Source organism: Diplotaxodon limnothrissa, linkage group LG13, assembly GCF_057381915.1.
Source record: "Diplotaxodon limnothrissa isolate DT_005_m linkage group LG13, D_limnothrissa_male_GT1.1, whole genome shotgun sequence".
NCBI lineage: Eukaryota > Metazoa > Chordata > Actinopteri > Cichliformes > Cichlidae > Diplotaxodon > Diplotaxodon limnothrissa.
The window spans coordinates 14,047,579-14,072,887 of record NC_140608.1 but is presented as its reverse complement, the minus strand read 5'-3'; the positions used below and the strand labels follow the sequence as shown (position 1 = coordinate 14,072,887).

Below are 25,309 nucleotides of genomic sequence, written 5' to 3'. Positions count from 1 at the left end.
TCACTAGGGATGAGGTCACTGAGGTAGTTAAACAATTCAGGATCGATAGACTGAATGAGTTCTTTAAGGCCCCAGATGTTGTAGCGCTGACTTGGTTTACACACCTCTCCAAGGTTACGTGGAGCTCTGGGGCAGTGCCTCTAGACTGGGAGAATCGGGTGGTGTTTCCCAACTTTAGGAAGGGGGACTAGTATGTGTACTCCAGCTAAAGGGAGGTCACAGTCCTCAGCCTCACCAGGAAGGTCTATGCCAGGGTACTGGGGGGCGACCGTGGCTCAAGGGATTGGGAAGCTCATCTGTAACCGGAAGGTTGCCGGTTCGATCCTCCTGCTCTCTCTGTCCTGGTCGTTGTGTCCTTGGGCAAGACACTTAAACCTACCCTACAGTCTGCCCCAGGGCAGCTGTGGCTACAACTGCAGCTTACCTCCATCAGTGTGTGAATGAATAGTGGAATTGTAAAGCGCTTTGGGTGCCTAGAAAAGCGCTATATAAATGCAATCCATTATCATTATTACTGGAAACGAGAGTTCATACTTCTCTTGGATCTTTGGATTCAGGATAAGCAATGTGGTTTTCGTCCTGTTTGGGGAACAGTGGACCAGATCTTTATTCTGTAGTCCTGTTAGTTTACAGCGAAGTGTGAAGTGGTGTGAATGTACCACTCCAAGTCTGTGGCCATAGGCCTCAGGCAGAAAAGAGTGTTTAGCCTGAGCCAGAATAAAAAGTATACGTTTCTCTGGGTGTTGTTCACAAGTGAAGTGAGAAACTGACAGATGGATTGGGGGTGATGCTGCAGTGATGTAGATGCTACTTAGGTCTGTAGTAGTAAAAAGAGAGCTGAGCTTTAAAGCAAACCTAGCGATTTAGCAGTCAGTCTATGTCCCCAACCTCACCTATTGTCATGAGTCTTAAGCTTTCTCTTAAGGGTGGCTGGGCTCTCTCTTTAAGATAGGATGAAAAGTGCAGTCATTGGAGAGGGGCTCCGAGTACTGCTGCTACTCCTCCACATCAAAAGGAGGGAGGCCCCAAAGTAGATCCAGCACATGCTGGAGAGATCATGTCTCTCAGCTGGCCTGGGAATGCTTTGGTGTTCCCCAGATAAGTTGGAGGAGGTGGCTGGGGAACACCAAAGCATTCCCTTATGCTAGACAGTATGGACATTACTCATTGGATTACTATTAAAGTCTGTGCTTCTACCCTACAGGGTAATGGTGCTTGATGCTGGAAAAATAGTGGAATTTGATTCGCCGAACAACATGCTTGAAAAAGAAGGTCATTTCTACGCCATGGCAAAGGATGCTGGGATAACACTAGAAAGCAGCACACATTTATAACTTTGTACTTGTTTTATATATGATTTAGCTCCAACAGTTTCAGGTTTCAGGTTCCATAAAATGTACTAATTGTGTTGTGAGATTGTTTTTTTTTTTTTTTTTTAAATTAGGATAGCTGTTGGAAAAAAAAACACACAAAAAATGAAAGATACAAAACAAAAGTGTAATGTCTAGTGTAAGGTGTGATTACAGGAGGTTGAGGGTCACATAAAAACTCGTCTGGGCTTCTTTTGCAGTTGTTGTAGCATATGTTGGGTAACACTCTATACAGTGGTGGGAAACTGATTTTCCCAAGGGACCAAATAAGAAACAGGCTCTGATGAGGAGGGCTGTTGTGAAGGGAGGCAGACTCAGTTTCTCATGTGCCTGCTTGGGGAATTAATTGGCCACCATTGCTCTATCCTGTATTGGTTGCAAACTCCATTCTACAATTTTTTAGATTTTTACTTTGAAATTCCTTTAATTTCATGCCAACATCAACTGTCATTCTGTTATGTTTTGCTTATTAACATAATAATAGTGCTATTTCCACATGCTGAGTGCATGAAGAGTGATGTTGGTGACAACCAGATAATATTTTCAATTTTTTCTATTACAGTGTAAGATCCAAAAGCAGATATGACCTACTGCTGTAATTAAGTGATATGAGACAATATATTGAGGAGAAGAGCAAAGAGAATGAAAAGAGTTGTTTGCACAAGACAACAAAGCAGGGGAATTGGAATACATGTGTCTCTAAAGTATGAAGAACTATACTTGATGTATATTTATTCATCCATTTATCTGCCTTTAGTTATTTTTTTGTTTTGTTGCACTTTATTCTAATTAATGGGGTTTTTTCAGCATGTAGAATAGGATAGCACTTAAAAAAAAATGTGGAAAGACTGCTCCAGGTGAGGCTCGAACTCACAACCTCGGCATTGCTCTACAATGTACTGTCATATAAGTACCGCACGCTAACCGATTGCGCCACTGGAGCACATGAATCATTTTCCATATTGAATTAAAAACATACTTTTTGTACACTGATTGTTTTGTGGCTATTCTACATACACTATTTTTACATGAAGCAGCTGTTTTTAGCCACTGCTAAATTTCTACTAGTCAGTCTTGTGACCATCTGGGAGTGTGTTTGTGTGTGTGTGTGTCATAAGAGAGGGAGATGAAGGAAGCGAGAAAGAGGGTAAGTGAGCAAGACGCAGAGAGAAAGAATAAGACTCACTGAGGGAAGGAGAGACCAAAGACTTGTTTTTTTGCTTGTGAAGCCTGCTGCCAGTCTTCATCCTGCATCTTTTCCCTAGAAGGTGAGTCTGTACTACTCATCAAATAGCCTTTACCTTTAAATAGAGACTTTCAGTTGCATATTATAGCCTTAAAATAGTCATTAGTTTGGTTTTAAATTATATATTAGCTTATTGGTCATGTTACGGGTTGTAAAGAGCATGTATGTCAGCTTCATATTGAACTGAAAGACATGTTTGACATAATTACAGTATACTTTAAAGGTTTCTAATTGGTATATTTTTAGAATATTGACCTTTACAGCATATTTTCTCTGCAAGTACTTAGTTAAAGTGTTTTATCAGCATTACTGATTCAATTTATCCATTTATGAATGCCTTACAATATCCTAATGTTAAGCTTCTTTTTATCTCCAGTGTGTTTTACAAAGATTTTGTAGGTGACAGTAGATTTCAATATGAATTTTTTAAAAGGAAATTAAATTATTATTATTATTATTTTACAATTGAAAGGAAGCTATTAAGCTGGCTTATCCAATTATATGCACACAATCTCTCCCTGTCTTCTTATTATTTAGCAAACACACAAATTGGTTATTTAAGCTGAAGAAAAAAGAAAAATCTGATTTCTCCTGCTGTTTTAGCCACTCCACCACCCCCATCATCTGTGGCTTCAGGGGATTTATTTTTGCATCACTTCCCAATTTTATGTCTAACATTTTGCAGAGAGTGATGAGTGAGAAACTATACAAAACTATAATTGCATGGTTTGCTGCAATAACTCAATCATCAGCAATTGAAAATAGTTCTAAAACATAATTAAATGTAAAAAATTGTGTGTCCCAGCTGCAGATTTATTCCTTCCTTTCTTTAAGCAAAATCAGTAGACATTTTTAGAGAGACAAGTACAAAAATGCCTTTTATTTGTTTATTTGACATTATGGAAATAATAAATATTCCAGGATTTGTATTAAAAAAAAGGCTTATTGAAAAAATGACATAACCTGAATACAAATAACCCTTTCTAATGACTGTTCAATGACTGTTGATCATCTGTACTCAGAGTTGATTAAGTTTAAAATTTTGTTTATAAATCAATGGAAAGTAAAGCATGTATCCAGCAGCATAATAAATAAAATACGCAGAGAAAGAACAAGGTACTGAATACGTTTACTGTTGCCATCTCTATTTTTGTATCATGTAAAGAAGAGTTAATAAACTAATTTTCCTTCCCTTGTCTTTTTAAAAGAGGTCTCGAGTGCCGTGCCTTGTGTCAGTATGGATGATTTCTCTGGTCTCTGCTGTCCCCTTTGCACTGGTCTATGACCAGGCACGCGCTTGCATCCTGGACTACACAGCTACCACTCAAGAAGATGCCTTCCAAGTTTCTACCATGTGTGAGATGACAGAGCCAGATCCTGCGCATATCTACAAAGGCGCCTTACTTCTGAGAGCCGGGTTCTTCTTTCTGGTGAGACGAGTACCATTTAACAGGTTATGTTTTTGTGTCAACGTAAAACAAAGGGACCTAACAGGCCTCTCCAATAACAGGTCCCACTAGTGTCCATCCTTACTCTTTATATGCTCATCCTGCACTACCTGAGGAAGAATAGCCATCAAAGGACAAACATGGGTCTTATGCCACAGGATCCAGAAGGAAGGTGAACAATCAAGTGTCACCAGAATGGGAAACTGCTTGTAAATGAAAAGAGAGCTCTAAAACTAATGGGTGAGCGATAAAAAAAAGTTTAAAATCCTATTACTGCTTTGAAGGACACATACCAGGTCAATCTATAAAGCAGTGGCTTCAGTAATGGCAGAAGAGTACAGGACACTGCTCTTCTTTATCTAATCAATGAGACAATCATAAACAGCTTTGCTGTCCTGCAATTACTCCAGTTTATATGCAAATGAATTACATTAGTGTACTATTAAAAATCATTTCAGAATGTTGAATTATCAACACTCTCTCTGTTCTGCTTTTCAGGTGCAGCTGTGGTGGCTTTTTTGTTTGCAACTTTCCTGATATCGCCTCATCACTTATGCAGGTTTACGTGGTTGTGTGGTCCGACACGGTCCTTTCCATTTAAACAATCTTGAAATCGTATTTGTCCCTCCCACTGTGGTATATCAACGGTGCTCTTGCTCAAGGTTTTCTGAGTCTTTTTGTAAATATGGTAAAATGATTGACTCTTTCTACAGTACGTGTGGAATTCACATTTTTAGAGTCCTTTTTTGTGTAGCTACAGAAGAAAATGATTTTACAGCAACTGGTGTAAAGCTCACGTTGTGGTGTGCAGTCTTACATTTGTATATAAATTTAGAACACAGCATTTGCAAATGATTACCAAAAAAAATATTTATGAGTCTGCTGTTATAAAGAAGTTTAAAATATATGTTGAATAAGATTAATATTGAAGTTTGTTACAGGTGTGACATATTCATTTTTCAACATGGAGAAGATTCATGCGCTTGTATGCATAGCTGATGCTGCACTTGACTTTAACTGTTTTTTTGTTTTTATTTTTAAGAAAAGGTAACTCCCTAAATGAGTCATACATGTGTTGCTTTCTGGCAGCGCTGATTACACATGATTATGTGTTTTCTTCTCAGAAAACTGCTTAAAACTGGCTTGACTATTCCTACATTTTTAAAATAAGTCAATTTGTCTGTAAATTTCACAACACGCAGGATATATATATATATATATATATATATATATATATATATATATATATATATATATATATATATATATATATATATATATATTTGAGACCCTTGTTGTATGTTTAATGCTTTATAAATATATGTTTTTTTCAAATATGTTTATGTTTTATTCTTTGGAGCACACGAGTCAAGTTTGTGTTGCCAAGACGACCAAACACCAGGAGACCTGACTTGACTGAAACCTCACCGATCAGCATTCTATAAATATAGACTCACTGAAGTATAACCTGTGGATGTATTGTGTTCCTGGACAAAGCATGATGTTGATTTATATGACATTTTAGTGCACAAGGCTTCCGTTTAGTCATGATACACTTTTTTATTGGAAATTGGCTGCTTTTTCACTCATTTTCAGTTTAGCCCTTGTACCTGACCATTTTTAGAGGAATTTTTTCTTTGTTTGTTAAACCACTTAGCATAAAAACACACAATTACGTTTCAGTCTTTTATTCATTTTTGCATACACACTCTTATACACATGTATTAGAAGAACAAAATGCCACAGATAATGGGCAAAAAATCAGAGAAAGGGTAAGGTATAGAAATTAGTTTTCAGTAGTCTTTTTAATTAAGCTAAATTAATAGGATGAAGGAGGCTGTTCCAGAGTTTAGGTGCCAAAACCTCAACGTCTGGTGTTAAAATAACTGGATACACTGATCAGATGATTGGAGAGACCGGCTGAAGTTATAAGGTCTCATTGGCTCTACTATATACGCAGGAGCCTGTACACCTAAGGGTTTCAATAATAATAAATTTACTGATCAAATAGTTAAGAAGTGTCCAAAACTATGCTCTAATAGGATTTTTTTTTTAAAGTTTCTATTTATGCTTTTACAAAATTTGCAAAACGATGTCCAAATAAATACAGTGTACTTGTCCTTCAATGCCAAACCTGTAACCTACATACTTTGAGTTGGTGTATGTATTTTAGATGTATCAAAATTTTATACTATTTTTCAGATTTAGTAACTGTATAGTCTTTGATCCACGTTAACCTTACAAACATCTGGTAACTCTAACAACAGATGCATAGAAACATAACATCAAATCGCCTCTGTCAGTGCAGTGGCTGTGGCTACAGTGTAGCTTGCCATCACCAGTGTGTGAATGTGTGTGTGAATGGGTGGATGACTGGATGTGTAAAGCGCTTTGGGGTCCTTAGGGACTAGTAAAAAAGTGCTATACAAATACAGGCCATTTACCATTTACCAAATGAACATCAGAAGGGGGAAAGCCACATATACCCAGATGATTAAGGGGCACTTCTTTACAGCTCAAGGCACACTTGCAAAAGGCATTAGGTGCATCACAGACTAAAACACTAAACGTGAACACTTCCCCAGCAACCCATCTCTGTCTGAGGATCTTGATTCCATAGCACTCTAACCCTGACAATAATCCTGGATAGGCACTGACAGATTGTGAACATAAACTGTCAGAGGTGTTGACTGACATCCTGAATACTTCTCTCTCTCACAGGCATCAGTACAGACCTGGCTTAAGACTGCCACTATTATTCAAAAAGTTGACAGTGACAGCCCTGAATAACTACTGACCTCGCACTGACTGTCATGAAGTGTCCCATGTAAAGAACTCCACTGATGTCACTGTGGACCTCTACCAGTATGATGCCATCTCATCACTGGTTCATACAGCCCTGAAACACCTGGAAAATAAGGAGTTTTATTTATATGTGCTTTTACTGGATTTCACTGCCTTTGACACAACCCACAGACTGCAGTGCAAAAACTCTCAACACTAGGTGTGAGTTCCTCCCTCTGCAAACAGGTTCTGGATTTATTAGCCAACAGGACACAATTCAAAAATGTATATTTTCAGGAACAGAAAATGATAACTGTTTCCTAATCATGATGTTGCAGTCTATTGTATCATAGCTTGCTGTTTTGTTTTGGTTTTTTTTGGAGAAAAAAAAAACGCAACGGACGTGACGTGTCTATATCTCGGCCAATCACAAGTCAATGGGCGGGACTAAATATGAACCAGCGGAGGATTCAAAATGAAGATGGCGGCTGAAAATGGTTCCCCAAACAATCACAAACTCGAAAGAAAGTAAGGACTTTTTGATTAATTTGACAAAGATGAACACGTTACAGTGCTGCTGAGTAAACTATGCCTCCATCAGAGGATTAGTACTAACAAAACAAAACTCTGTTTTTACCACTTTGCACTGGGACTTGTGTTTTTTCCCTGTTAGCAATAGCCAGTGGAGCTAAGTTAACCTAGCAACAGTTTATACTAACATAAGCTAATGTTAATTCGATAATTCACGCAGTCTTACTTTTAAGGCTTTATTCTCGGGCCAGCTCGAAGTTTTATCATTTCAAGTGGACATTAATCTATGGCGTATGTGTTTCCTTTAACAGGGAGACAAAATGCAATGTGTTTATCAGTCAGGAAAAGCCGAACCAGCCTGTCATCTTTAACCCGGACTTCTTCGTGGAGCGGCTGAGACATGAACATCCGCAGGCTTTCACGGAGCTGGTACTTAGCAACATCACTCGAATGATAGATCTGCCTGGGGACGAGTTTGCCCAGCTTACTGGAGACTCGGAGCCTAGAGTCCCCTCATCCAGCGGCTTTCTACGCTCCTTTAACTTCCTGAAACGGAAAGGTTAGGCCATAAGAGTCTTCGTTATGCACACATGTTAACCGCCTTTGAAACGGTATTTTGAATAAATATGATTTATGTAATGCTTATATTCTTTTGTTATTGATTTCCTGAGGGAGAAAGCAGAGTTGTGTGGAGTTTCTCAGTCATGTAATTTTATTTCTAAGGCTGAAATAATTTAGTAGTTAAGCAATCAGTACATAATTTACCATAAGCAAATATGATAAGATTGCTTGTTCCTGCTTATGGGGAGTTTAGGGGGGCATGAAAAAGAAGGCAGCATCTAACCCTCACAAATGAAAAGCAAGAGTAATCCAGTGTTTATTTTGGTTAAGCAAATCATCTCTCATCTAATTATTCATCAGGTGATGAACAATAAGGACTGAAGACTAAAGCGCTTTAGATTTTCATCAAGTCATCTTGTAGTTATAATTTACCTCTCACATCTTTCTATTTTGACTAGAATAGGTCCATTTGTACACAAAAAGCCTACAATCAGCCTTGATGTGTCATTTGATTTCTTGCAGACAAAGGAGTCGTTTTTGGTGCACCATTAACTGAAGAAGGAATCGCACAGATCTATCAGCTCATCGAGTACCTGAATAAAAGTGAGTATTGATTCACCTGCTCATATAACGTGACATTAAATGAACCGTATCATCCAGAGTGTTTTGTGATATTGCCCCTTTGCCTATGTCACCTCCAGAGGCAAAGAAATTCTTAACAATATTATTTTTAGAAACACGATTAAAATAACTGGATTATACTAAATCGTATATGTCAAGCATCACACTTTTTACTTGCTCTGTAACTTAGTTTAAGCATTGAATTGCCATGAGGTCATGGTTTATTTCTAGAAAGCAATGATGTCATTCACTGAAAGTGGACACTGGATGAAAATGTTTGAATCAATAATTTATCTGAAAGCACTTTGCTCTTGCTGACTCCCTCCTTCCATTTACTTCTCTCCATCACTCACCTTACTGCTGTGTCTTTGGCTCTCTGTGTCTCCTTCACTGTGTGTCTGCCTACCTAAACACCCTCCACCCTCCCCCTTTCTGGCTGTCTCTCTCCATCTTTCTCTCCCACCCCTCAGACCTTCATGTGGAGGGGCTGTTTCGTGTGCCAGGCCACAGCTTAAGGCAGGCAGCCCTGAGGGAGATGCTGAACACTGGGGCAGAGATAGATCTAGAGACAGGCGATTTCCACCCCAATGATGCCGCAACATTGCTCAAGGCCTACTTGGGAGAGCTTCCAGAGCCTCTGTTGACACACAGACACTATCATGCTCATCTGAAGATTGGAGGTGCTGGTTGGCTCGTGCACAGATCTTTGTCATTCAGATTAATGCACGGTCAGGAAAAATATTGCTTACCTGTGCTTTGTAATATTTTTCGTCACTTGTTTTTAGAGTTGACTCGCTTTGATGATCAAGGGGATAAGACAAATGTGCCAGATAAGGAACGCCAGATCGAGGCGTTTCAGCTCCTGTTTATGCTTCTCCCATCTGCCAACCGGAGCTTGTTGAAGCTGCTGTTTGATTTACTGCACAGCACAGCTCGCAATCAGCACTCCAACAAGATGTCGGCTATCAATTTAGCCAAGATGTTTGCTCCACACATCATCTGGCCCAAAAATGTAAAGACCTTAGGTTCATTTTGTTCTGTCTTCCGAAACACTGTTTGCAGTCAAATGAACCATGACAAATAATAATAATAATACTACTAGCTTTTTGTGTTTCTTTGTGACCTCTTCTTCTTCTTTTAATTTTGCAGGTAATGGCAAGTGATCTTCAGGGAGACATAGAAAAACTCAATAATGGCATAGCATTCCTTATTAGACACTCACAAAAACTGTTCAAGGTAAGCTCCCCAGGCATTGATCACTTATTGCATCAGTGTTGTTTAACTTATGAAAAAATAAACAAAATGCTTTTTTTTTTTTTTTTGCTTTTTTTGACAATAGAAAAATCAAAATGTAACATTTCCTTTTAAAACAAAACCCAGGCAGGTCTTATCAATTAAACGTTATTAGGTGTCATATAAACAGGCACCTAGATGGTATCTCACAACCATATGCCATGTATTATAACAATATGTCTTCTCTTTACTTAATGAAAGTTTCATAATAAGGGCCTTTGTCGCCAGGGTTACAAGTACAAACAAACGTGATAGAGAGCAAGAACACAGAAATTATATATATATATATATATATATATATATATAAAAAAAGGAAAATTATAATCATTTAAATGTCCTGCAATCAGCCGCCATAAGGCTCTTTACCTGCACACATTGTATTTGACAAATTCCTGTCAATATAAAGTTTTGAGTTCAAGCAGGTTTAGAGGAAGAAAGAAGTAGGCGGCTGATGGCGCCCTTTTAACTCAGTGTCTGAAGTGTAGGATTTTAAAGGTATTTGGACAGAGAATCATCATCAAACTTAATATTTCTGAAATTTCCAGGCCATCTTAAATCTCACCTGCTGCGATGTGTCTCAGATTGGAATTAAGATCAGGTTTTTTAATTAGTCTATTGAGAATATTTCATTTATGGGTATTTTTTTTTATTACAGCTGGGACTTTTTTGGTCTTTAACTAATATGTTCACCTATAGCCTACATACTTGACTAACATTAAGTTTTTTCCCCCATCAAACAAATGGTTTTCCTGTGTTTTTCCATGTTACTGATGCATTTGTTGCTTTCTAGTTTTGTGTGCAGATTTTTTTCCCCTTTGGATTTGCCCAAGTTTTGATTTTATATGCTGTTAATTATTTTATGTCTAACAAATACTTTATTCAATACTAATTTGATTAAACTACTGAAATGAAACCACAGGCCACTTTAATCAGATCCCTTTATGTAGTATGAATTATTTATTTCAGTTTCAAAGTAGAACATAGTTAGCCTTAACGCACTGTGCTTTATGTCTGAATAACTTCCACATTAGTATATTTAGTTGTTTCCAGAGGCTTTAATGTTCGTCTGTTTTCATTGAAGGCGCCTGCGTATATCAAAGAATATGCCCGCTTGTACTTCACAGGATCAAAAGCTCTTCAGTCAAATGTAAGTATTTTTGTTTTCTATTTCTAACAGAGTTTGTCTTAGTAGGGAAAAAAGGGAGCGTTAGTACTGCATTGCACTTAGCAAATTACCAAATCCAGTCACTTCAGTGTTTGGTTCATTTTAGACACTTGGATGTCTAACTCCAGAACCTGGAAAGGCTGGTGTCTTCAAGGCGTTTAATAGAATAATTTTCAAACGAGCCGGAAATAAAACTTAAATACTGGTTCAGTAGTCAGATTTTAAAGCTGTTTGTAAACTCTCACTTAGAGCAACAAGTAAATCTTTGCAGTTATCTCTCAAAAACTGTTTGATTGGTTTTGTTCTATGAAAACAGATTTTTGAATGTTATTTGGTTTGTTTTGACATTTTTTAGGATGACTTGACTCTCTGTTCTGGGGCCAAAGAGGGCCCTATGACTGCAGTGACAGTGGCCTCCCCTTCTCCCTCCATAACAACAGTCACATCTGATACTCAGAATTACACTGAATCAGCCCTCAGAGAGCTTTACCAGCAAGTCAGCAGCATGCCAGAGTCTGCCAAAAAGAAAAAACTCATCAGACAGGTACTCAGTGTGATGCTGCTGTGATAAGAAAGACATGCATACAAGGTGCTTGGAGAACCAACACGTAAGGTGGTGTATTTTTCTGTGTAGATCGAGAAACAGACACCCTCAGCAGAGTCTCGGGCACCATTCAGCAGGAGGCACTGGCGTTCACGCTCTTGGGGTGGAATAATAAAGGTTTGTTGATAGTATTTGTGTGTCTGCATTACCCATCATGTGATTTCTTGCCAACCTCTTATAGACACAAAGCTTTTCATATATATTTGCCTGTGATCCTATTAATCAGTGTTTTGATTATTCCAAAATCTGTTGATCTTGTGTAATAGTTTTTTCTTATTTTTCTAACAGAAGAAAGTGTTTGGAAGCCAAATGTTAGCTGAGAAAGAAAATGGCAGACCACAGACTCATCTACCCAGCTGCTCTGCTGATGGACAGGTAAAAGAAGGAACCAGCTGTGCACAAACAAACACAAGTATATTTTAAAATAAGTCTGAGAAGGAGAACCTGCACCTTATTTAACATAAGTTTTGCTGCTGTAAAATATTAGCTAACTGGTGCTGCAGAGTGAAAAAAGTCTTTAGCACTTTTTTTCTTCTGCCTCCAACTGAGTGACTGCTGCTTTGGATACTAGTGATCAGACAGGAAATAAACTCGGTGCAGGTGATAATCTTTAAAAAACTGCCCCTAATAAACCCCTCATTGTAGTGATTACAATGTAGAGGGAAACAGCTAAGAAGTAATTCTTTTATTTTAACCATGACCAACTAAAATGTCACACTGAAATTATTGGCCACAGTTTGCTTTTAAAACTGTCATCGGCTACAGCTGGAGAGCAGTTTTCCTCATTACTGTGTTGAACTTTTCTGGCATTTCAGCCATCAGTCTGCGGTTCACCACAGGCGGTGCTTAGATTGTTAATGATGCCTGTGCTCAGCTGAAAGGACTGAACATTACCTAATCGTCTCTCTCTTTCTCCCTCTTTCCTCCACCAGGATTAATCGTGTGTGAAAGGATGTGCGCCTCTCAACTTGGGAACCATCAGTCTGACTTTTGTGTAAAAGTAATTAAATGATCATCTCGAGTTCTCTGTAAACGGAAGGTGTATTATAAGGTTTTCTTTACAAACCATGTTTAGATGATCTTTTTTTGTCTCCATTTTTTGTCACAAAGTTTTAGACTTTGAGTTAAAGAATCTCGACCTTTTTTATCGAGCTCTCTCTTTTTTTCTCAGTTCAGCAGAAGTAATTGGAGTGAGAGCGCTGATATGTTCTTTTTTTTCTCACTTCACCTCTTTTCAAGAGTTTCGTCTTACTTTCATGTTCAGTGATGATGCTCCTTATTATGCAGTGTAATTGCATTGGTGAAATTTGCATCCTTAGCTTTGTGATTGAGTGAAACCTGTCGGATTTTAATTTGAAAAGCATTAATGTATTTATTTTTCACTGGACTTCTGGATGATTTCCATCAGGATCTCATTAGTATCGGGCATTGGATGGAAAATGTGATATACAGAGTTTCTATTTAAATGTTAAAATTGCTTGTAAGTTGTAGGATAATTAGATTTGGTCACTGAAAACCAAAGTTATTTAAATCCAAAGTGTGCCTTAAAATGAACATATCTGAAAGTTTTACGAAGATTATCCTTCCCCAGTAGCTTATTTTATGTGTCGATAAAATAAGAAGGATGCTTAGTGAAAGGTCAATGGAGCTTGTGTACTTTATGTCAATATTTGTTTGTTTCACTTTAGCACAAATCCTTTCTTGACACTATGATCCCGTAAGCTACTGCTTCTTTAAACTGTACCTTGGTTTTCTGTGGTTGGTCTTAGATCTTACATCCGGTTTGAATTCTTATGCAGCACCATATATGGTTTTATAGCTTTATATTATTTTTTTGTTTGTTTTTTACCTTTGACGATACTGCAAGATTTTTTTTTTAATTCGTTTTTATTGTCCATATTATATTTATCGTTATTCAGTTTTAGTTTAAGTGAGTGGTTGAATGCAGATGAAGATGGATCGTTTACTTGCCCTCTGCTGTAACTGGTAATCCAGGTGTTTTTCTGGGAGAGTTTTGGCTACAACCACTTTTAACCCCACTTTCTTGCCTTACTCCATGAGTGAAACTCACTTTTCACTGCTGTTACAATTTAACTATAATGTGACCATGTAAACTGGTGAATCTGGTGCTACTGTGAAGCTATGCAACTCAATGTAATTAAAAGACATCAAGCTGCACTCCATAGTTGGCTCTTTTTTCTTTTCTTTTTTTTGAAAAGGCCAAACTTGAGTCACTGAGCATACAGACATAATTGTGACCATGCTTTCGAATGATTATTATTCTATTAATCATCACAATTTAAGTACTTCTGCCTGAACCTCTGCATTGCTTTTATGTATTCATTTTTATTTTTTTCCTGCCACAAGGTGGCGCCCTTTAGTTGTAAATAATCAGTGAAGTACAGACTCATGGGTAGAGGTTATCCACTTTTGAGTCACTAGTGTATAAAGGTTGCTGCAGCTGTCTCTGTAGTGTAAGCTCTCAGGATTTATTAAAATAAAATGACATGCCCACCATATACTCATATATAAGTAGCTACTTGAAAGGTTTCCCTGTACTTGAAACTCGTGCTTCTCTAACAGGACATATCAAAACATCCTACGTCCTGAAAGTTGTCAATAAAGTACATATGAGTTGTTTTAATTGTACCAAATAACCTGAAAACCTGCATTAAAAAGTTTAGGCCAGTAATCAATAATGAATTTAAATAGAAGAAGACAACTTGCGAATGCAGTTATGGGGTGAAAGTTTGAGTAGCAAGAAAATGTTTTTTCCATAACAGCATGACTGCCTGTTTGTCATTGTGGTGTCAATGTATGGTTGGTATTGTAAGTATATGCCTTAAACATGTATGGGAATGTTCCCCAAATCATATTCACATATATATATATATATATATATATATATATATATATATATATATATATATATATATATATATATATATATATATATATATATATAACAGACAATGTCCCCAAAAGGAAGTGTATTGTTTTACAGCTAAAACTCCACAGGGGTTTTATTTAGCAATGAGCTTGATGACTGTAAAATGACTCACTGGTACTGTAATCAACTTCACATTGTATCAAAATATATATGTTTGTGGGTTTGTGAGTGGATGTGATTTTGCTTTGAATGTATGCATTAAAATGCCTTTTAGAGGGGGCTAATTCTGTCCATATTCTAAACTCACTAACCGATCATTTGCGTTAAAAGGAAAACACAATTAAAAGATATATGGTTTTTTTTATGCCTTTCCGAGGCACAGCTGTGTTAGAGAGAAATACAAATGACTGGTCGGAAGCACACTGTGGAATTTTGGGTTTCTTTGTATTTTCTTTTCAAGCATATGTTGGTTTCTTTTTAGTTAACTACATAAGTAGTTTTGGGTGAAAGATGTATGAAAATAGCATAAACATGCATAAATGTGGGAACCCCTGTTTAAGGTTTCTATAAATGTAAATTATTAAAGTGAGTGAACGATGAACTAATCACAAAAGCCTGTCTGCTAAGATGAAGATATTGTGGTATTGTTTTACACAATTATAGAAAAAAAAGAGTTGGGCAACGCAAAATTATTATTCCATCCAAAAGGATTGAACTGTCAGACCAGATGTTGTTCACAGGCATTGAAAAGAAGGTGGTGCAGTTTCCAAAACACTCCTCAATCTTCCTCCTAGTCCCACTAAGCATAAGCTCTTTTAAACACACCTAAAATGCTGAAGAAGAGAAGATGCAAAAATACCTGTTTGCTTTTTGTTGTTGTTGTTGTTTTTAAATCTGTAATGTCAAGAAATGGCAATTAACAGAAATAATGAAGGCAAGCTGAGATGTAAAAGACAAAACTTTGTATGAGAGCTATGCAGGATTGAACACATCACTGTTTTGTGTTTGGGCTGGAGCCAGTGTCACCAGAGTGGATTCTGTTAATTAGCAGCAAATTCTAGCATAGTGTCTGTTAAGGAAAAAAAACAAAGCTGAAGCTGCAAAGAAGAGGATTTATTCAGCAACAGGATAATGATCCTAAACACACCTCGAAATCCACTCTAACCAAGACTCTAACTCTTGGAACTCTTGGCTTGGCTCCATGAAGCATTTGCAAGTTGTCAAAGAGGATATTGACCACACATGATACCAAGCTTTTTGACCTCTGGCTTTTAAAACTGCAAAGATGGGAATAAAACATGTTTATCTTGCTTAAATGAATCAATTATTTACATTTTTCTTTATCCTTTTATACCTTTTGGACTTCCTTTCCTTGGTTTGCTCTTCACAGTAACACAGAATTTAATCATGGGTGCCTAAGCATATGTAATGCTTCCACATTAATTGGTTTTCCTCATTGTAGTCAGTTCTTGGTAACATCTTCTGTTTTGCAAACTCTCCTCTGCCAGACTATTGTAAATGCTGCTATGTCGTCCTATGCCTTTGTAAACAGCAGAATTATTCCTTTTGCATATTTGTGTGCATTCCTCTCAAAGCTCTGTGAGAGCGGAGGGATGTTACCACCACCCCCTATTACCACTAAACACCACTGTCTCCTCTTTAATTAACCATTCATTGAAGGAAGCTCTATACTGCACTGACATTTTTACTGGGACAGATGGAGCTTTTACTGATTTGTTTCGAGTAAGTGCGAACACCTGCATGTGCACATTCATATGTGCATGTTCCGAACTGGACAAGCATCAAAGCAGACAGATGCACACAAACTCAAATATATCTTATTGCATCATCTGTGACTCTTTATTGTCTTTGTGCTTTTTGTCAGTTAATGTGAATGGGGTTGTTATGTCTGTGTGATTTACTGATATTAATGTTAGGAGGGATCTGCTCATCCCAGCAAATCTCTCTGTAAAGTTAAAGCACTCAAGCTGAGCAGAGCCACGGCTGAGGTGTCTGATACGCACTATAGTAAAGATTTCAGTATTTTTATATTTTGAAAAGTGTGAAGTGTTAATAATGCATAGCAATGATAGTTCTTGACTAATCCTTAAAAAAAAAAAAAAACAAGTTGCAAAACCAGAAACGTGAATACAGACACCAACTCAATCACTTCTTGAGGCAATCTTGGTGCTTAAAGGCATCTTGTCTTTGTCTTCATTTATTTGAAGTAAAGCACTGCCCATCTCTTGGGAGAACAGCTGACATGCGGTAATAGTGGCCTAAGTATTAATTAATGGTGCTTAATGGTTTATGAAGAGTCTTTAATTAAGTAGATGATCAGTATGCAAAATCAGAGACATGCACAGTGAGGAAGTCTGATCCATGGGAGTTATTCCTTTTCTTTCTTCATAAAGTTTCACATTTCATTTTAAGTTGTCACCTTTATTCTTAATGCTTTTTTGTAATATAAATGAACCCAGCAATTATGGCCTGAAGTCATTAAGATCAGAGCTCCATTTTCTATCAAAATCTAGAATAGTGATTTGCAATTCCATGAAGTCGAAATGCATTTGGAGAGTTTCCTGAGAGCTACAATTACACTGTCAACTTCAGTCAGTCTCTGATAAATGTACACACAGTTTTAACTAAGTAAAAAAAGATTTATTATTAATTCCTGCAAAGGAAATGATTTCCTACATACAGTGGTGTGAAAAAATGTTTGACCTCTTCTTGATTTTCTAGTTTTTTGGATATTTGTCAGACTTACATGTTTCAGATCATCAAACAAATTTTAATATTAGATAAAGATAACCTGAGGAAATGCAAAATGTAGCTTTTAAATGATTTTATTGATTAGGGGAGAAAGGTTATCCAAACCTACTTGGTCCTGTGTGAAAAAGTAATTACATATATAGTTAAATCGGGAATTAAATGTGATTTCATTGATGATTTTAGTGTTTAGTGTCACTAAACACACTCAGGCCTGATTATTGGCAGATGTGCTGAATCAAGGAATCACTTAAATAATACACCACCATTCTTAAGACTTTGGGGCTGCAGTGAACCACAGTGAGAACCATTATACACAAATGGAGAAAATTTGGAACAGGGGTAAAACTTCCTAGGAGTGACCAGCCTACCAAATTACTCCAAGAGTACATGGATGACTCATCCAGGAGGTTGGAAAAGAACCCAGAACAGCATTAAAGAACGGCAGGGTTCACATGTCTCAGTTAAGGTCAGAGTTCATGATTCAACAATAAGAAAGAGACTGGGCAAAAATGGCATCCATAGGAGAGTTCAAGGAGAAAACCACTGGTGACCAAAAAAAGGCTTGTCTCACATTTTCCAAAAAAGTGTGATGATCTGGGGCTGTTTTGCTACCTCAGGACCTGGAAGACTTGCTGTAGTAAATGGAACCATGATTTCTGCTTTCTACCAAAACAACCTGAAGGAGAATGTTCAGCCATCTGTTTCTGACCTTAAGCAGAAGCGCATTTGGGTTTTGCAGCAGGGCAATGATCCAAAACACATCACCAAGTCCACCTCTGAATGGGTTAAGAAAAACAAAATGAAGACTTTGGATTGGCCAAGTCAAAGTCCTGACCTGAATCCGATTGAAATGCCGTGGCGCAACCTTAAAATGTTTTTGATGATCTGAAACATCTACGTGCAATAAACATGCAAAAAACTAGGACATCGGGAAGGGGGCAAACACTTTCTCACACACACTGTATGCCACATATCGGGTTTTTTTAACGTATTTTTTTCTATTTTAAATACATATATATTTTTTTAGCTTTGAGTCCAGTGTATGATCCTGGCATTGGGAGACAGATTGTGTGCCAGTTGCTCTGACAAATTTAAAAAACAGAGCAGGTAAGATTGGGATTCTAGTGGTTTGCCTTTGCATTTGCATATATTAGATTATATTCTCTGTTCCCGTGGCTATGCTGTGCTTAAAGTATAGTGTTTGATTTACTTTTTATGGCGGTGGTCTGCCTCCCCTGCAGATTCATGATCTGTGGAGGCAGACTGAATATATGTGTTTTGTTTCTTTTATTCCAGTTCCCTGCTGCTGCTGCTGCTGCTTCTGTCTGTGTGGCCACGCTTGATGTACATGTTAAGACCCACACTAACTGATTATTTATTCTGGCTTTTTGCCTCCCCGGACCGAGGTGTTGATTCCTCTCTTCCCTACTGGATACACACACGCACGCACGCATGCACGCACACACACAGACCACTGTCTCCCCACAGCCTCTCCCTTCAGGCAGGGGTTATGCAGTGTCATGCAGGTTAGGTCTCTCTCTCTCTCTAGGGGTTCGCCTGGAGGCAAACCTGAGAGAAAAGAAGGAGTGGAGTGAGTGAGAAATGAAAAAGAAAGATACTTGGTGTAGATTTGTATTGTGAATAGAGTCAAGGGAATGAAAAGGGGATCTCAGGAATGAGAGTGAGTTCAGGCAGGGTTCTGGAGGGGGTGTTGCATGGGGAGGGAGAGGAGTGGGTGAGGAGAGGAGGGGTAGGGGTGGAGTCGGGGGCTCTGCTATTTGTAGATCCTTGTGATGGATGACTAGTGTGTGTGTGTGTGTGTGTGTGTGTGTGTGTGTGTGTGTGTGTGTAAGAGAGAGAGACTGGCATTTTTTTCTTTCCTCTCTTTGCCTATTCCCTCTCTCTTCAGGCGAGCAGAGCAGAGCGGGACTGAGTGAGCGGAGGACAGAGACGCAGACGTGTGCAGACCAGAGCACACCAACTCCACAAAGACAAGAGAGAGGAGAAGAGTTTGCAAGGAGAACATAAGAAACAACTGCTTATTTTTCTTTTCTTTTCTTTTCTTTTTTCTCTTTTACATCTGCAAACTGTGGTGGATATCAAACCAGCATCAAAAGAATTCTACAAGAAGAAAAAAGGATTTGTATGGCTTTACAGCAGAGAGGAAAATATTAGCATTTCTCACGTGTAAATTTTTTTTTTGTTCATATTCATCAAATATATGAATTTATTCTAGTGGACTTGTAAGGTGTAACAAGACTCTTGGAAGCAGACGTAGAGAGGGGAAGGTGGACACACAGAGAAGTAAGGGCTTGTTAAAGAAGAGCAGGTTGTCGTTCTGGTGAATATGGCCATTAGAGAAAGCTGGTTTGAGGCAGGCATGGGCAGGTTGGCCAGGCAGCCACTCTGGATGTGGGTGGCAATGCTCTCTGCCCTGATAGTGGGCAATGCCAGTGGCTGCCCAGCCCTGTGTACCTGCAGCGGAACCACAGTAGACTGCCATGGACTGGGTCTCAAAACCATGCCAAGGAATATCCCCCGCAACACTGAAAGACTGTGAGTACGATCTCTGCTTTAGTTACTTCTCTGTGTGGGCGCATGAGTGTGTGTTTTTATAAAAGAAGCTTTAATATCTTCGTTTCTTACTGGTTCCCCTCTATTTCCTTGATACATTGTAGTAGTGCACACGACTTTGCTTAGACTGAAACAGAACAATAGCCCTGCCTGTAAAGCTGCGTGTATGTGTGTGCATGTGTGTGTGTGTGTGTGTATGTCAGAGAGAGACTGTGTGTCACTCAGGCAGTCAGTCACTAACTGGCATTCCAGTCAGGTATAAATAGGCATGAGGGACTGGCAAGACCAGAGGCAGATGTGTGCCTTTCACATGTGTCCATAATTTACTTATTTGTTTACACTTGCAGCATGTAGCTTCATTTTTTCCCTCAAGTTTGAAGCTAAAATACATTTAAATCCCCTTTTCTCTTCACTTTTTTCATATAAATGTAGAGTTTAAAAAGTAAAGTCTGACTTGAACTTTAAGAACAAGGTTTGACATCCAGTCTGCGGAACACTGTGTCGCTTTGCCTCTTTTCTTACCTCTATTGCAGTTTTGACTTTTTCTGCCTCTCCCCGTTCTCCCGTCTCCCCTTCTCCAGCTCCTCAACGCGCACTCCGCAAATTGTTAAATCATGGAGAAAATTAAGCAAATCAGCTACTTAGGCGAGTCTTGCACTAGTATCACGTAGCTGTCGTGTCAAACGGTGGGAGGATGGGAGACGGCGGGAGAGATGAGGCGGATGCTGGCTCGCAGAGTGGAGTTTCTCTGTCTTTTCTGACATTCTTCTGAAATATTCATCGGCAAATCAGAAGTGAGGAGTGCAAGGGGAAATAGATTGTTCTATTTCAGCTTTTAGAATATCAGTGCTGAATAAAACATGCTGTGGGAACAGAGGAGAGAAAGCCTGTGTCAGAGGCAGCGTTGGCATAGTGGGAGCCGGCTGCATATTTTATGGTTTTCATATTTAATTTCTAAGAACACCTTTTTTTCCCCCCCTGCTTCACGCTCTGCATGTTACCAGGTTGCATTTGTACATATGCTGGTTTAACAGTGAAGCGGAGAGGAAACATGGTTATTTTGTGGTTTCCTTTTACATGAACGGCCATTCACACTGGAACGAGCCCCTGCCCCTCTGCTCAAGAGTATTTTTGTGTTAAAAGTTGTTTGTTCATTCATAGGTCATGTACAGCAACACATTTTATCGCCGTAGCATCTCACTCAAGACGTTGCATTTTAAACACAACGTACTTGAAGGTCATGTGTAACTTATTCCTGCGTTGTTGCCTCCCCCCCTGGTTACGTGTGTGCATGTATAAGCTGTGTGTCTAGGTCATGTTGAGCGGTTCTGCTTAACAATAGAGACAATCCTCTGAGGGTTGTTGTAAAGGGTGATTCATCAAGGTGATTGCACAAATCAGCACCAGCCCCACATGATGGTCCCATGTGCATAGCGAGATTTATGTGTATGTATTGGGAAAATGTGTGTTTATCTGAATGAACTTGTGCAGCCACTGCTGGGGTCAAGAATGAGTAATGACTTTGTCAAGTTTATGTAACTGTCCCAGAGGTTTGTTGCCCTCGTCTGTACCAAACGATGCTAACGGACACTTTCTTTTCATCAATTTGAATCATAAAGATTTTAATTGTGTGATGCTCCAGTATATATAACTGCTGAACTTTAATACAAGGGAACGCAGTATTAGTGTTAGGAGGCTAACTGAAAAGGCTAACGTCATACAAAAATCTGCACTTTACCTTGTAAGGCTGGTTTTGTGCTGCATTTGTGTGAATGGGTGTACTTGCTCTCATGTATACAATACTTTAGTGTGTGTTTGTGTGTATGTGTTAGAGGAGGAGGGGGTTGCTTTTGGGAGAAAGTGTTTGTGCGTGTGTATGTAGGCTGTTGAGACAGACAGCAGAATCCCATTTGCACTTGTCACTGTGGGTTTGGATCAGGTCTGACCCCTGCGCTCCTCAGACCGAAGCCTGTAATGAGACTGTGAGCTCCACGTGTTAAAATTACACCCTGGCGTGTATGGGCCGCTGGCCGCTCCCTCCCCCCTCTGCTTTCTCTCTGCATCCATCCTCTCTCGCTGTCTATTTCTTTGCCTCTCCTCCCCTTCTCTCTTGGCCTTTTATCAGGCAACACTGAGAGAAAATCTCCATCTGTAATGCTGATTAAATTGGCTCGCGCACAGTAAAGGATCTTAGTTAAGCTTTTTGTTTGACAGGTATGAAATTAAACTCTTCTCTCTCCTTGTTTTGTCTTCTTAACAGCCCCGCTCTTTAGTTCGAGTGCGTGTCCCATCTGTGAATGAGTTGATTTGGAAAAGGGGAGGAGTTGTGTGTGTTTTTGCGAGTGTGTGTGTGTGTGTGTGTGTGTAACTGCAAAACGTCTGTGCACTGATTATGTATTTTCTGTGCCAGAAGATACCTTGTACTGAGATGCGGGGGCATGTTGGAGCCCCTCCAGAGTAGAGGAGTTGGAGGCTGCACACCATATGCGTGTGTTTGTGTGTCTGTTGTGCAAGCCTGGATAAATCTGATGTTCGCTTTAGTTTGTGCATAAACCACAGCATGTGCTTCCATGTGTGTATGTTGCACACAAGCAGAGAATAAGCGATAGCCAGATGAAAACACATGAGGATTAGTAGTGGTTAAAGATGAGCAGCCCGGTCGCTTTGATAACCACATCTATGCATTTTGGGGTTGGAGGTGGTAGGCGTGTGTGCCTGTGCCAGGGAATGCCTGTAGTGTTTCTGGCATCACCACATAGCTGGTACAACTGACAGCTCACTGGCCACCTGATCCATAATTTACCCTGACAAGACTGAACACAGCCTGCCTACTACCTGCCAACACTGGCTGTGTGACTAAAGTGGAGAGCGCAAGATGGAAAAAGACAAAGAAATGGGGGTGAAGGGTGGAGCTGGGGGGTTGGATTGAAAGCACGATAAGAAGCCAAGGCTGGCACAGTAACTAAAGTGGTAATCACTAATGAAAGGATTACTACACCAGAGCAGTTAAGAGAGATGTAATTCAACCACAAAGCTAATGAATGAATAAACTAGATTATGTTATTTACTATACAGGGCAGAATAGGTCTAGCCCTGAGGCAGAATGAATTTCATTCAGGTCTTTTTTACAGTCTAATATATCCATCCTCATAGCTGGTAATCCCATGAGGAGTGATAATGCCTGGAATGAAGATCATTCAGAGAATGTTTATGCACAGCAGAGCATTGTGAAATTACAGGCCTGGGACTCTGTCATTTCAATTTACTGCCTGTGTAACACAGCTGTGGTCTTTCCTCTCGTACTGAACACTGAGGTGGATGTCCTCTCTCTCTCTCTCTCTCTGTCTTGCTCTCTTCATAGCTGCCTTTTGAGCGAGGATTTTGTGAGCTGTAATGTAAATGAGGTTTTGCAAGCTATAGTTCCACTGTGCTCTTTCAGTTTTTGTTCTAATAAACAATAAGTCACCTTTTTACATTTTGCATACATGTGTAGAAAGTGTGAGTACGATGACTGACTCGCAAGCCTCAAAGCCACCAGCTGTGTTACTATACACACCGCAGGCCCACCGGCCCACTCTTCTAATGAGTACAGCTACTCTGTGGAAGTGTTTAATTGAGCCCGCGAGAGCTCGGAAATGACCCTATCGATATAACTTGAGTGCACGTGTCTATCAGGAAAACACACCAAAACCAAGGCATGCACTTTTTCACGAGCCTAACATATACAGTGTACATTACTGATTGCTCTGCATGGCTGTCTACAACGGCTGGTTTCTCAGAAGACCTTGAAAATCAAATTTGGAAAATCCACCTAGATCACCTTTCATCTCTCAGAAGACCATCTTCCCTTTTAACCCTACTGACTAGCCAGTAAGAAGCAGGAAAGTGGAGGGGCGGGTGATGTCTGTTCGTGTGTAAAACACGCATCAGTGAACACTCTGCTGATATTGTGGATATGCCTTCATAATCCACATTTCACGCTGCTCGAGACACTTCTGTTTGAGAGAAGTCTTGTGAGCAAATTATGGACAGTGTTCCACATGAGCTTGACATCTGCACTGGTCTGCACGCTAATTAGATCAATATGGCACAGGACCGCAACATTAGAGCTCGGATATTTATCAAGTTGTTCATTTTATAATTCTCAATAAATAATGCATCTATTAAAAATAAATAAAAAAATGAATCCACACCTTTAGAACTCATATTTTAAGATTAAATATGACACTAAGTTATTTAGAGCTTCAACTCACCGCTGTTTCTTTCTCATTTTATTTATTATTCCATTTTATTGTCTATCAAATATCAGAGAACTGAAGAAAAATCCTCACATTTGCACAGCTGCAAGCCGTCAGCTTTTGGTAACTGTCTGAAACGAGTAAACGATCAAAATGATGATAGATTTTCTTTTGAAAATATTTAAAATGGCCCTGTTTTTGCAGTGGGGGTTATCCGTTTGTTGATAGGCTAACCTCTGCAAAGAGCTGGAGGAATGCTGATATCAGTGTGCTCTGCGGGGGTGAGAGTCATACGTATGGCAAGTCTTTATTCTTCGAGGCCATCAGATTTAAACACATATGCTGCGTCCATCAAATTACCAGTCAGTGCACATCTGTGAGCCAAACATCTTGTCAGTCTTCTGTTTGGAACAAATGAAACATAATAGATGTGGCTGTGCAGCTGTTTCATCCATAGTTTCTAGTCAAAGTACACATTCGTGTAGCTTAAAAGCCTTCATACGGCATGCAAAGCCACAATAGAACCTCAGAATCTGTCACTGAACAAACTACGGTTACAGTACAAACCATGAAAGACCCTTCAGTCTCTGCTTCTACTACAGCCCCGTGTGTGTTCCTTTTCCAGCCTGTGGCCGTAACACACATTGGAACAGATGTTTAATTGATTCAATTCAGCATGAGAAAGTGCCGTAAGTTATCTATGTTTGATCAGAAGCTTGATCAGACCTGGTCTTTTCCCAGGCTCCTTAATTCCATCTCCCAGTCTTTCTCTCCATCTGTAAAATTTTTGCGTAGAGCAGCAACTGCTCTGAACGCCCACCCCCCCCAAAAAAACAAAAAAAAAACATCATAGTATCTTCTTGCCAGGAGTATTGTTGTTGTCTGAAGGCCCAGAAAAGAGAAGCAAAAGTCAAATGTTTGGGTTTGGGTCCTTGACTTTTACCTGTAGCAAGACAGGATGCAGGAGACCGTACTGTGGTCAAGGCTATGAGAAGGAGCTGTGTGTGTGTTTCTGTGTGTGTATGACGGCAATGCATGTGTGAGATACGCTTGATGTTTAACTTTCCTATCAGTAATCTTGCTCCTGGGGCCTGACTGAGCAGAATGAAAACTGTAAATAGCCCTTGAGGAGCCCAGGAGCCAGGAAAACACACTCAGACGGTCTTTACGCGCTGACTGCACACACAGGCAGACTTACACGATTACTCACAC

The 25,309-nt window shown here is 39.2% G+C and overlaps 3 protein-coding genes, 1 non-coding gene and 1 pseudogene across 7 annotated transcripts in view; 4 read left to right on the top strand and 1 right to left on the bottom strand.

Moving 5' to 3' along the window:
* The window catches only part of LOC146619999 (ATP-binding cassette sub-family C member 2-like), a 33,702-nt gene extending 30,363 nt beyond the window's left edge, over positions 1-3,339 (top strand). For both annotated transcript variants that reach the window (XM_085369922.1, XM_085369921.1), the window contains exon 32: positions 1,205-3,339. In XM_085369922.1, the coding sequence (XP_085226048.1) occupies positions 1,205-1,334 (130 nt within the window). In that variant the 3' untranslated portion in view covers positions 1,335-3,339. The remainder of the gene's footprint in view (positions 1-1,204) is intronic.
* trnai-uau (transfer RNA isoleucine (anticodon UAU)) lies at positions 2,220-2,313 on the bottom strand. The gene is made up of 2 exons: positions 2,276-2,313; positions 2,220-2,255 (listed from the first exon to the last, which is right to left on the bottom strand). It is a non-coding gene; the product is annotated as a tRNA-Ile (tRNA).
* Positions 2,497-5,090, top strand: LOC146619998 (uncharacterized; annotated as a pseudogene). The gene is made up of 5 exons (XR_014906673.1): positions 2,497-2,517; positions 2,636-2,638; positions 3,825-4,046; positions 4,127-4,304; positions 4,563-5,090. The product of XR_014906673.1 is annotated as an uncharacterized LOC146619998 (transcript).
* Positions 5,091-6,790: 1,700 nt separating this feature from the next.
* On the top strand, positions 6,791-12,769 carry LOC146619997 (rho GTPase-activating protein 19-like). The gene is made up of 11 exons (XM_085369283.1): positions 6,791-7,376; positions 7,691-7,938; positions 8,463-8,543; positions 9,032-9,241; positions 9,347-9,573; positions 9,711-9,797; positions 10,936-11,001; positions 11,375-11,563; positions 11,654-11,740; positions 11,912-11,998; positions 12,556-12,769. The coding sequence occupies exons 1-11, from the start codon at positions 7,324-7,326 to the stop codon at positions 12,559-12,561; spliced, it is 1,341 nt and encodes a 446-aa protein (XP_085225409.1). The 5' UTR covers positions 6,791-7,323; the 3' UTR covers positions 12,562-12,769.
* A 6,685-nt stretch (positions 12,770-19,454) lies between these two features.
* slit1a (slit homolog 1a (Drosophila)) overlaps positions 19,455-25,309 on the top strand; it is an 80,906-nt gene continuing 75,051 nt past the window's right edge. For both annotated transcript variants that reach the window (XM_085369282.1, XM_085369281.1), the window contains exon 1: positions 19,455-19,841. In XM_085369282.1, coding sequence (XP_085225408.1) covers positions 19,633-19,841 — 209 coding nt within the window. In that variant the 5' untranslated portion in view covers positions 19,455-19,632. The remainder of the gene's footprint in view (positions 19,842-25,309) is intronic.

Bases quoted from the DNA above. Each gene is read 5' to 3' on its own strand.
- LOC146619997 (XM_085369283.1), top strand. From the start codon at position 7,324: ATGAAGATGGCGGCTGAAAATGGTTCCCCAAACAATCACAAACTCGAA. The intron at 7,939-8,462 runs GTTAGGCCATAA...GATTTCTTGCAG, and splicing joins TAACTTCCTGAAACGGAAAG to ACAAAGGAGTCGTTTTTGGT. The intron at 9,574-9,710 runs GTAAAGACCTTA...TTAATTTTGCAG, and splicing joins ACATCATCTGGCCCAAAAAT to GTAATGGCAAGTGATCTTCA.